Source organism: Pyxicephalus adspersus, chromosome 2 (assembly GCF_032062135.1).
Source record: "Pyxicephalus adspersus chromosome 2, UCB_Pads_2.0, whole genome shotgun sequence".
NCBI lineage: Eukaryota > Metazoa > Chordata > Amphibia > Anura > Pyxicephalidae > Pyxicephalus > Pyxicephalus adspersus.
This window is the reverse complement of record NC_092859.1, coordinates 120,081,060-120,093,904: the sequence shown is the minus strand read 5'-3', so window position 1 is coordinate 120,093,904 and position 12,845 is coordinate 120,081,060. Positions and strand designations below refer to the sequence as shown.

The 12,845-nt window shown below is 38.5% G+C and overlaps 1 protein-coding gene across 1 annotated transcript; it reads left to right on the top strand.

Annotated features, from left to right (window-relative positions):
• Positions 1 to 110: 110 nt before the first annotated feature.
• On the top strand, positions 111 to 11,394 carry MPI (mannose phosphate isomerase). Its single transcript, XM_072402179.1, has 8 exons — positions 111 to 254; positions 4,792 to 4,919; positions 7,335 to 7,535; positions 8,627 to 8,768; positions 8,857 to 9,045; positions 9,514 to 9,687; positions 9,850 to 10,058; positions 11,052 to 11,394. Exons 1-8 carry the CDS (start codon positions 212 to 214, stop codon positions 11,262 to 11,264), a joined length of 1,299 nt encoding a protein of 432 aa, XP_072258280.1. The 5' UTR covers positions 111 to 211; the 3' UTR covers positions 11,265 to 11,394.
• Positions 11,395 to 12,845: the final 1,451 nt, after the last annotated feature.

Here is a 12,845-nt window from a genome sequence, read left to right as displayed (position 1 = left end):
ATTTGGTAGTTGTAAAGAAACTTTACATTTCTTATCTTGCCATACCTACTTAGTCGTATACATTATGACTGGTGTTCAGAGAATAGGCCGAAGCCTACATTTCCCAGCATGCCAAGCGCTGCGAAGTGTACGCCCCGCCCACTTCCTAGTCCCATTCAGACGTCACAGTGAGGTCCCCCTCTAGTGGCTTGACAGTGGCCATCATCCTTGTATGGGACTCCAGAGAGAACTGCAGAGAATGGCTGGAAGCAGAGGTGAGTGAAGGGCAGGGTCAGCAGCCATGGCAGCCTGATATAGAGGAAGATTACTGCTGCTCATAGGGAGGGGGGACACAGGGGGATGGGTGACACATGGGGGTTATCATGTCACTAAATGCCATGTTATCCCTTCACTAGGTGACAACTTTCGCCCTGCATACAGCAGTGTGCATTATGTGTGCTTTAAAAAAGAAAGATAAACTGAACTATTTGTTTCCATGTTAAATATTTTCTTGCAAGACATTTTAAGACAGGTTGGCACCTGGCTCTACATCGCACGATTCCTCGCCGCACCCTACGTTGGCACCATGCCAGCTGCTCAAACACTCGCATGGCAGTGCTTGTTCCTTAAGAATCATTATCTGCACATGTGACATCTGGCGGCAGTGGGGGTACTGGTACTGCTCACCGCCACCCCTATTCATTCGCTATGGTGCTGCCGCAGGAAGACGTATAACTGAGGTTATGTACAAACGTCAGATGATTCTCATCCCATTATCGCAGTGGTCGCTGCTCTGGACGGTGTGTCAGGAGAAGAACCCCGCTGAGGGCCAGAGACGCAGACCATGTCCCCCGTACACAGGCTCAGGGCAGTGAGCGGGTTGTGTTTCTGGACGTGGGCGATTTCTGGCATCATGACATCACTATGGGGGAAGTTTCTTCCCATTTTAGTGACACACGCACCCAAAGCAGGTAAATTTAGTGGTCCTGTGACATCCAAAAGGTTGGAGACCACTGTATTATCGTTTCAGGGTTAGTATCTGATAAGAATCTGGCGTGTGTACAGCACTCATCCAACCGTCATTGATCCATGAACAGCGAACAATGAATGAGCGCAATACAAGTGAGGGGGAGAGCAGAATAGCGCTGTATGTACAGCTCTCGCCATTCATTTTTCAGTCTTTTGTCATTGGAAAGGATCGTGAAAAATGCTTTTCAATGACAATTATTGGGTTTGTGTAGGCAGCCTCATGCAGCAGTCCTACACCCTGTTACACCAATGATCACCTGTGGGCAGCAAATAGTTAATGATCTGAACTTTAGCTCTGTGACGCCCTCCCCTCAGCATCCATGTAAAAGCAAGCTTTCAGTGAAGGCTGAATGTAATTTTTTCTTCCAAAGGATGGAGATTAAAAAGACACAGTAGGAAAAATAATACAAAAGTCTGGATCTCCTAGTCCTCCCTGTCAGTCCTGCTTGCAGAGTTAAAGGAATGAAAAAGGTACAAAGTAAGGAAAAGTTGCAAAACAGATCTGACAACTCTCTCTACACAAAGCCCAGTCTGAGTAGTTATCTGATGTCAGCTGGGTGATCTCACCTGCATTCACAAGCTTTTTACATATTACATGCTACGTATGCATTGTTATATATCTATGTATATTCTGTATGTACCTTGCATTTTTATGCTTCTTTTGCATTCATATATTTATTTACTTATGTATTATCATGCATCCCTATGATCCTCACACATTCCTATAATAATAAATGTATGCAATATCTTGTAATCATTTTCTCAATATACATTCTTATATTTCTGTCCTTGTATTTATTATCTTTTATTTGTATTCTTCATTTGCATTTTTATATGCATTTGCTTCTTATACACTACCATGCATGGATATGCTTATTTCTTTTTGTAAAAAGCACATATGATTTCCCCTGTTACCTGTCTATTAGTTGTAATATTGCTCATACGAGCAGTGCACAGAGGGATCTGGTCATTGGAGGACCTGTCATTCACACCAGAAAAGGCTGTGAGTCTTATATCTACACGCAATAGGCTTGATTTATTAAAGTTCTCCAAGATTGGAGAAGATACACTTTAATTAGTGAAGCTGGGTGATCCAGCAGACCTGGAATGGATTTCTTAGTCACTTGCTATTTGTTAGCAAATGTTTTCAATCCTGAAACAGATCCATTCCAGGTTTTTTTTTTGGATCACCCAGGTTCACTGATAAAAGTGTATCTTCTGCTATCTTGGGGAGCCCTAATAAATCAGGCCCATTGTGAAGAATGTGACAAACATTTTCCTGACAGTGGATCTCACCTTGTCATTCAGTTGCAGTGTCTGTGACAATCCATTGTGAATACTTGCAGGATGTATGCTTTCCGGTTAGTGAACAAACACCAGTCTTGGAAAGCCCTCCTCCTCATCCTCCATCATGATCTCTGTGATATCGCTGAATCCTAAAACTGCTTATAACCAAATCATTATGGCAAAAAAGCATAAAATTGCATTTGCATATATTAATCGCATTTATTACTGTGTGGCTTATAAAAAAAAATGCCACACCTTAGAATGATAAGTATTTCTGATTATTACTTGAAAAGAAAACCATTATCAGTTAAAATACTCAGTCTGCTCTGTCATCAGATAATTTGATTTATCTGATATGTGAACAAAACTCTTTGCTATACGCGAACCAACCGTACATATGGTTAGGTTTTGTTATCAACGTGGACCCCGTGCATTCATTCCCCCTTTTTATTATTATTTCCCCTATTTATTTACAGCCTTGTGGTTGTGTGGGGTGGAGTTCTCGTTTAATTAGGTATGGTTAGTTTTATTACTAATTTGAATTTGTATGTATTCATCCCTCCTACATCCGATTTATTATATTTACCTTAATTTTTCATGATTATTTTAATTTATAGATTTTAAATACAGTTTTCTTATGGGTACTTGTTTTTAGAATGAAGTTCAATGCTATAAAGCTGGGAGGAAATGCATAAGTGGCATAAAGGGTTGCTCTGTAGTTGCTAGAAACACTCCTGAGAAAGTCTTGTGTACGGTGGGACAATAATTCAGGTTTCACAAGCACTCAGAGTCTTGAGAAGGGTGCTGTTTATTTTAATGTCTGCATATCCTACTCGATTAAGCACCCAACTGTCTAAGTGGATTTTTTTTTTTACAAGTAGTTTTGTGCTATATTATATTTCTCTTCCTTTTTAACATTTAATGGTTAGATCAGATACATTGGAGCAATCTTGGGGTATCCACCGCTTGGTATGCTGCTACAAAGGAAGAATTTATCTGGACACTTTTTTTGGGTCATGTAAATTGGTTGAGCTTTTTGGGTTGGCTTTCTGGGAGATTCACAAAGGTGATCGCATCACTTACTAAAGTATGGCTGAGTTTGGACATAGCTTGTTTGTATCCAGCACTGTGGATTATTCACATACTTTGGACACTTGTCATTTTCATTTTATATTAGAGTACACAGAAGATTACATAGTTGACTGTTAGCATTTTATAGCTTATTGTATTATATTGCATAATATTACCAGGATTTATAGTATAAGTAGTTTGGAATATTGATTTTGTTAAAAAATCTCCTTTATCATCTATCAAGTGACAACTCATCCAAGCCCATACTATGCCACAGCGGTGATGTATTTCTCACCAACTTGACTGCAACTCAGCTAAACCTGAAATAAATGGCTGTTAAGCAAGACATGCTAAGAATGCAGCTTACAAAAAATACAATGAAGTACCTTGCAGAGAAGAAGTAACATTTCTAATTACATTTTATATATCTTTTATTGAAGTGCAATGTTTGGGTTAACTCTATTGGTTGCTCTGTTTAAGTCTTCCTTTAAATAAATGACTCGTGATTCTTTCAAAATTACTTCTTGGAGTACATGCTCTACTGGTTGTTTACCATGTACTTAAAAGTACAGTATTATCACAATAAATAACTATAATACTGTTTGCAGTGTTCTCCCCAGGGTGCACCACCCGTTACTTTTCAGTAACTACCCCGCTGTTTTCAGGTGGTTACTTAAGGCTACATACACACATGCAATAATTGTCATTGCAAAACGAACGATCTGACGATCGATGAACGATTACGCACGATTATTTTGAACGATCCCATAGTGCATGATTCTGTACATGCCGTAACGATACGATCATTCAAATATAATCCACCAATAATGTACACACGCTAGATATGATCATTTGAACGATGCAGGAAGTGACGTGTACTAGAGAAAGTGTACTGCAGAACCATCCATGATCACTAAACAACCGTACACACAATAGATTGTTAACAATCGTCGCCCAATCAGATTTGCTGGTACGATCGTACGTTTCCAGGGAGTTTCCTTGTTCGTCGACGTCGTTGGCTAGTCGTTGTGCACATTTGTCGTTAAAGATTATTGGTCGATCGTTCATAAATCGTACGTTTCCAACGACAATTATTGCACGTGTGTACGTATCCTAAGTGTTGGGTGACAATACAGGGGCTGCCAACGCCTACAATTTCCTCCCACCCGACTTAAAAAAAAGACTGGGGTGAACATTGTGTATGTATTATACTTTTATAACCTAAAATCCAGCGAACATGCCAGTGTTTAAAACCTTATCATGGGTTATTCACATCAGGTTTGTATATTGAAGCCACTGAAAAGACAGTCACAGATGAAAGTGGAATAAACTGTAAGGGTTACTTGTGTAGAATAGCTACGTAACTCTTATTTTCTTCCTATTTCTTGTGTTTTGTAATCTTCTTTCTTTCCTTCCTTTTTGCAGTGTTTCTTCTTTCTTGTGCAGTACAAGACTATGCGTGGGGAAAGCTGGGCAACAGCAGCGAAGTGGCTCACTTATGGGCTAGCGGTGACCCCAAACGACAGATAGAACCTAACAAACCATATGCAGAGGTATTCACAATTAATAAACATCTTGCACTGTGAAGAAGATGTGTTGTACAAAAAAAGTATAGATTGATAATCAGCGCTTTACTGTACAGAGTTAAGTTGAATTTGTATGTAAGTTGGAACAGGTACAATATTTTAATGAATGCAATTAGGACAGATGTTTGTCATAACATAATATTAGGCAGTGTGGTGTCAGTTACTGTAAAAAATCCTCACTGTGAGTTAATTGCAAACAAAAAAATCCTAGACATGTATTAACTTCTTGATTAAGCTGTGCATTGATATGCAAAAAGAAACAACTGCAGAGTTTGTGTTGGTCATTAAAGAGCTACAAGAGGCTGCAGAAAGAGCTCACCCCCCTAAGATCACTCACAACCTCAGCTGTGTTTATAGTAAAAGATTTCTTCTGCAAGTCATGCAAACTGGAAAACAAGGAAAGCCCCGTTGGTTGGTGTCTAGGAGGCATCCATATGTTGGATGTCCTTAACCCAGGTACTACCTGTATTTATTATTCAATTAAAACTATAAAATATTGTTTTAAAAAAATGTAAATACAAAGATATTTTTACTTTGTGTTTACATTGTTTTCAACACTTAACAGTTATGTTAACAATATGGCTTTTCCATGCCCCTATCATTCCTCCAACCTCAGAGTAGGATGTAATTTTCATGATCCTAAAAGTAGAAATGTATTCTGATGAGTGGTCAAAAATTCAAGACTGCAGAAAAGAACTTTACATTGTATAGTTAAATATAATTATATTTGATTTGTAACATTTTTTGGCAATAACCTAGGAAGCTTTATAACTTCGAGGTGTTTTATGGGATTTTAAAGAATCATCCTTTTTCTCCCTAATCTGCCCACCAGCTTAACTCCTAATTCTGAACAGCATAAGAAGCTATTGTGTGTATAATAATTACAAGAGACGTGTATTCTTACATAAATCTTATCTCTTTGCAGGGGTTTTCTGTATTAAGATCAGTTACTGCTTGCTCTTCTTGTGGAAAGTGACTGGTCTTGTATCTGCCACCTTGTTATAGTTTTCATCAGGCAGCCTGTAGTTGATGGCCATGTTTAGTCGCTTCCATAGTTTTACTTTACAGTGATCATTTTACATATACGACTGGATTTACAAAGGATTTGGTGCACACAATGGATAGAAAAAAAGTGACAGGTGACCATAGAGCATTTGGCCTGATTTATTAAAGCTCTCCAAGACTGGAGAACATAGATTATCATGGGAGAAGCTGGGTGATCGAATAAACCTGAAATTGATTTTTTTAAATAATTTGCTACTATTTGGCTATGTTTTCAATGCTAGACTAAATCCATTTCAGATTTGCATAATTACTTAATATATTATAATAATTGGTAATAGTCGTCCCCAGTCTTTTAGAGTTTAATATATCAGGCCCATTGGAAAATGCGGGTTAACGGTGTGTTTTGTTTTTCTTTGGTGGGGGGGGGGGGGAGGGGGGGGAAGATTTCCCTCCACTCCCCAATCCCCAGAATTGGCTACAATAAAGATTGCACTGGACACAGAGAAACTCCTTAACATTTCCTGCTCTAGCATGTCACCTTACACACATGAGACATTATTTTCCTTCATCACTTTTTGAAAAGTGACTGGTTGATTAACAATTGTCACCTGCTATCCCCCTAGTTTAGTTTAGGAGTATAAAGGCTCATTGGGCCAAAGGCTACTGCCTACTTTGTCTTATGGAGGCTCCAGCCATGGCAGAGAGGGGGACAGAAGTGGAAAAAGCATAGCGGGGCCCAACAGTGATCTGTCCAAAAATAGAGTAGGCTAAACAGGGTTGGGGGCATAGGCAGGATGACTGTAAATCAAGGGAGGGAGAGCAAGAGGTTATCATAGACCAGCCTTTCTCAATGTTTTTGTCTTGGAGGAACCTTTGAAATAACTCTCGTTTAACCCTCGTTTCTGTAAGGAACCTCTTCTATAATTACTAGATCCATGGTTCACAGTGGGAAGAATGCCTCCTACTTTGTTGCCCAGTGGGTCGAATGTCACCCTTACATTTAGCCATTGGTGTCCCTAAAAGTAACCTGAGAGGCATAAGGTGCTCATTGCTTAAGGAACCCTCAGCAACCTCTGGAGAAATGCTGGTTAAGAAACACCATCATAGACAGTAGGCAAGCAACCTTTCCATATTTGTGAAATGCCAGCTAGTATTTGACATTTACTTTTCTGTACAACCTACTATATTTTGTGCAATGCTGTATAGCCACCTATGCGATGTCAACTTTAAAAAAACTCTTTTACTTCATACAGTTTAGTTTGTTGTTGTATTTATTAATCTTAAGAAATCAGTTTATAACGTTTAATGTGTAAATATTGTTTTTTGTTTTAAGTGCAGTATTTTTACTCAAAGCTTTTATTATTTTTTATTTAATAGTTATGGATGGGAACTCACCCAAAAGGTGATGCTGTTATCCTACATAGCGATGTAGCCCACAAGACCTTGGGGCAATGGATTGCTGCTCATCCAGATTGTCTTGGAACAAAAGTCCAAGAAGCCTTCAACAATCAGCTTCCTTTTCTTTTCAAAGTTCTCTCAGTGCGGCTAGCACTCTCTATCCAGGCCCACCCAGACAAAGTAAGTACTGCACATGGAGATGGTAGGGGCTTTTGAAATGAATAAACTTCAGTCAGAAGGTGGTCAGTTAGTGTTTTAAACAAATAATAAAGCATTAGTATGTGGTTTATGCAGATTCTCTTGAAACCTTTTGACAAAATACAAATGCACAGATATATTAGCATACAGTTTTTTCCCCTTGTAGAAGTTGGTTACAGCGGAAGATGATGTTTACATATGGTAGCATTTTTGTGTCCATCCAGTCAATCAACGCACTGACAATTTTTGTAATTCCTAATATTTATTGAAACAATAACTATTTTCCACTTTTTATAGGTTAATACTGGTATTATACACATATTGTGTTTTAAAGTATATTTGGCAACACTCCCAACATTTTTTTTTTGCTGATACCAGTGCAAATTGAATTACTTGCACTAACAAGACACTTCTTGTATTAATCTCCTTGCTGTTAAAATTTAATGGTACTGTGGGTCCAAATTTAATGCAAAGATGGTTCATTTTGAGCACTGTTTGGGCACAGGGTACCTTTTTGCTATGAATCCCTTCCCTGAGTACCACAGGGAGTTCAAGATGGCTAAACAGAATGAGCACTTCATGGATTCTATTTATAAAACAGGGAACCCGACATTCCATCAAACTTTCCCTGGTGGAAATAAATTACTGCCATTGACATACATGAACCTGGAAGATTTCTACGAGAGAATGTTTGAGGGAATGTCAGATTTTACTGTTTATAACTTGAACATGCTCAGAGCTTAGCACTTTTGGGTTGTGACTTTCAGATTCAAAAAGATGAAATTGAGCAAAATACTTTGATATCTGTTTATTTGACACCAGACTCTTCTTTTTTTGCATGTCTTTTATGTCTGCCTAAAGTTCTGCTTTAAATGTATACCCCCAAAATGTTGATAATACAGAAATCACAGTGAAGGCTGAAACTTGGGAAAAGTTAAACTCTTATCTATGCATCCAGAATCCATTCTTTCTTCTTGTGTTATTTCATCATGACTTGTTTAGTAACATTTCTACCCCTTCTCTTTTTTAACACATAACTCACCTCTTTTTCCTCTTCATATCGTCACATGTAGGCACTGGCTAAGAAGTTGCATGCTCAGTTTCCACAGCATTACCCTGATGACAACCACAAACCAGAAATGGCTATTGCCCTTACACCTTTTCGGGGTCTCTGTGGATTCAGACCTATTTCTGAGATTGTAGCCTTCTTGCGGGGTATGAATATGCATATTTTGGTCCTCTCAAAACAGTAAAAGTACCCAGGGATGATCCTAAAAGATGTCTGACACTTGTTATGTTTTAGATATTCCTGAGTTCCGGGCACTCATTGGCCAGAATGCTGCACATCAGTTGGAGGCAAGTGCAGCAGATCTTTCCAAAGATGTGGAGGTACGCAAAGCCCTACAGCAATGTTTTACCTGTATGATGCAGAGAAGTAAGGAGGAGTACGCAGAACAACTGAAATTGTTGGTACAGCGTGTAACACAACAAGGTACACAATTTTCTTTACTGTTACATAAAACAAGTTCTAATTTTCTTAAAGCGTCAGGACCTTTTTTAAAAATAGTTGGTAGGTGTATGGTAAAGTAAGTGTAAATATACCTTAACTTTGTCTCTAAGGAGCACCATTCAGCAGATAATCTGGATTCTCACCTGACAATGCTACACCTGCCCCCTCCTTCAGGTTGGGTGCTACTGTGGCAGATTAAATGAAAATTCATGTTGCATTGCTATCCATCAGATTGGTTGTTGGTATTTTGAGTACTCAAGTATCTGAAATTTGGTGATGAACTTCAGTTATGTAGGTATTTTGAAGTTACAGTACTCCTAAGATATACCATATCTGTCATGCTGATGTCTCTGTCGTATTAACAAAACATTTAAAAGGTCATACATTACTTTTAACAATTGGATTGCTTTAATATAAAGACCTGCTTCTTATACAGCTCTTGTTTTCTAGTTCAAAGTGGGGAGGATGTTTCCTATTGTATTGGAGATCTGCTGCTGACACTAAACTCGCAGTTCCCAGGAGACATTGGCTGTTTTGCCATCTACTTCCTCAATGTGGTGACTCTACAGCCAGGAGAAGCCATGTATCTAGGAGCTAATGAACCTCATGCATATCTGGAGGGGGGTAAGTAGCTTGTACAAGAACACACAGAAATTAAACTGCATGTAGTCTTAGAATGTGATTTCTGGAACAAATAATTGTGGGACAAAATATTTTATTTTATTTTACATGGTTAGTAATCCATATGTCAAGGAAAATGTATGTCTTCTTATTTTTCCTTTACAGACTGTGTGGAGTGCATGGCTTGTTCTGACAACACTGTACGTGCTGGGCTCACCCCAAAGTTTATTGATGTAGACACATTGTGTGAGATGTTGACATACACATCAGCTCCAGCCGCTGCCAAACTGTTTACCCCATCACCATTCAATGGAGACTCAAATGCCCTCCTCTACAACCCACCCGTGCCTGACTTCACAGTTATTAAAATTGAGGTGAGGTGCAAATAACATGTTGAAAAAAACAAGTTTAAGTAATTTTTTTTGAGTATATTTGTTATGAGAACTGATTATATAATTTAATATCAATATGCAGAGAGTTTGCAGTTTAATTAAAAATTTACTGGGTTTTGAAAAGTATAGGCTTCAGGAAACCAATAGGCATATTCAGTAATATTATAAATGACCACATGCCTTTTTAACATCTTTTTCAAGCTATTGGAAACTACAAAACAACTTTAAGCATCCCTCAGGTCCAGATTGTAATGAAAGGGCAAACTGGCTGCCAATACCCTTCTGAAGAATCTAGTTCCCTCGTTGGTACACTGACCGGCTAAGTTCAGTACGATTTGAGTCCCTGACCTTAAACCAATATGAATATCTGTAAAGTCAGACGCCCTTATTTGTGTACTTGTTTTCACTGTAAGGGGCAAAAAATATTGAAGTATTAGGGTAAACATGACAGCCAGGAAACCAATATTTGCAGAGTGAGAAGTAGCCATTTTAGCCTTCATGACAAACTTATTGCGATTTTCTTTAACATTTGTTAAACTGCAAAACTGTAAGTGGAGATTGTTTTAATGACTTTAGCCCACTGAAAACTTGCAACATTGTAAAAGTTTGCTGTATGAACTGTTCTATTACAGACTAATGCCCTTCTTTATGTAGCATTATGCGTAAACACTAAGGAGCTCCCTGGGAGAAAAATGTTCTTTTCATTAAACTATGAGCTAATGCAGATGGTGAGCAGAGATAATTAAATGTATAGCTGTCTTGACAGAATAAAAAATCATCAGGTTTGTTTTAAATAGCATAAAATCAGTAAGTATTAGGTGCATATACCATCTGTTGTTAGTGCCACCAAATCTGTCTGTCATTGTAATTATCTTTAATGCATCTTCATTGGTCTGACCATATGTTTGACATTCAAGATCAATTTAAATCGTGACACTATAAATGAGGATGTTAAATGTCTACTTTGATTTGCAGGTACCATCTTCTGTGTCCCAATACTGTGTGCAAGCATTGGACTCCGCAAGCATCCTGCTGGTTATCCGGGGCCAGGCCTCAGGGCAGGGATCTTATGAAGATTTAAGTCTTCATTCAGGATCTGTTCTGTTCATCTCCGCTAATGAAAGTTTAACCCTTAAAGTGGATCCATCCCAATCTCTTCTATTATTCAGGGCCTGTTGTCTGCTGTGATAAACTGTAGTGCTTACAGCTTGATTATGTTACTACACTCCTTTGGTGTGCACTGGCAAAGGTAAATAACACAAATGCTGTAAATACATCTAGATAAATAAATACTATAGTGTTTTAGAAGTTCACAGAAGTTGTGTGTTATATTTGTCTATCTATCCACTATTGCCCCAAGATGTTATTCTGGCTGGGTGTACTTTTTATTTATATATATATATATATATATATATATATATATATATATAGTAAAATAAACATCTACCAAACTACCCAATCACTGAGAAAGCAAAGAGTCCTAGAGTCCTTATGGACTGCAGTGCTGCATTCTTCTCCTGAGCAAATGAATAAGTGATGATCTGTCGCCGGTGTTACTAGATCTGCCACTGTTACCACAATTTGACCACACCAAGCATTTAGTATGCCATCTCATTTTTGTCCTCCGGGGGGAGTTATGGCACAGGGTAACACCAACTCTACGGAGGGGACCGGTAGATGCAACAGAGAAGCGACCGTTGTTTTATTTTGTCCTCAAGTCCACCACTTCATAGCACAAGCTGCTCAGCAGTGAGTCAGTATGTGTGCAGCAATCCTTCCTAAACTATAACCTGAAACAATCAAAACCCTTTGTTGTGAGGAACATTGATGTGTGCTGAGCTTAGAGCAGCCACTGCCGGAGAAGAAAAGCTTGTGTTCTACCAGCAGCTGCAAGGTGAGACTTTTGTTCTAAATCCATTTTAGTAAGACCTATACTGCACCCAGCAAAACTCCCACTCCCCACTGATAGCAGAGCAGCAGAGTTCTAGCTCTAATGGGACTTGAAAAACCTCTACAGTGAGCAGATGCTTTCACAAAGAGTAAGGACTAGTATCTACTGGCATTGAACAAGCATGCAAAAACACCAGGAAATGCAGCTTTCACACAGGAAATCTGGAGACTTTCTAGTTGCTTTCATTTGAAAATGTTTGCTGTATGTTTGAAATGCTTCAAAAAACCACATTTGGAGTACGCCTAAAGCAGCAAATACTAGGTCTTTGGATTTTAAAACTCTGGCAGGGCAAGATTTTGCATTAGATTGTGAATGAAAACAAACTGTATGACTTGGCTCACCTTTTATTTAGATGTGCCTAGAATGTATTTATCTAATGCAAACTGAAAGCTTAAATGGCTTTTGTATAAAAAACATGTAGAAACACGTCAGCTTTTTCTGAGGATTACAATATTTTTCTCATTGTACAATGACTGCTACATAGGTAGCGCTCAGTGTAAAATCCAGCATATAAAAGGATCTGGAATACTGGGACAAAGCAACTCTCATAGGATCATCCATGGGTGGCCAATCGAGAAGACAGAGTATAGATAACAGCAGCAAAGTTTTTACAGTAGTGCTTTTATAGTAAGAGATCTGGGAGGAATGTGTGCTCTCCTCTGCATTAAAATGTATACCAATGATGACATACTGGCATTGCTTTTGTATTAATGAAATGCTCTGCAACTTTTTCAAAAAAAACAGCTCAAAACACTGTATGTCATATAAGGCACATATTGCACATAGACAAGAGTAAGCTTTCACACAATGGCACATAT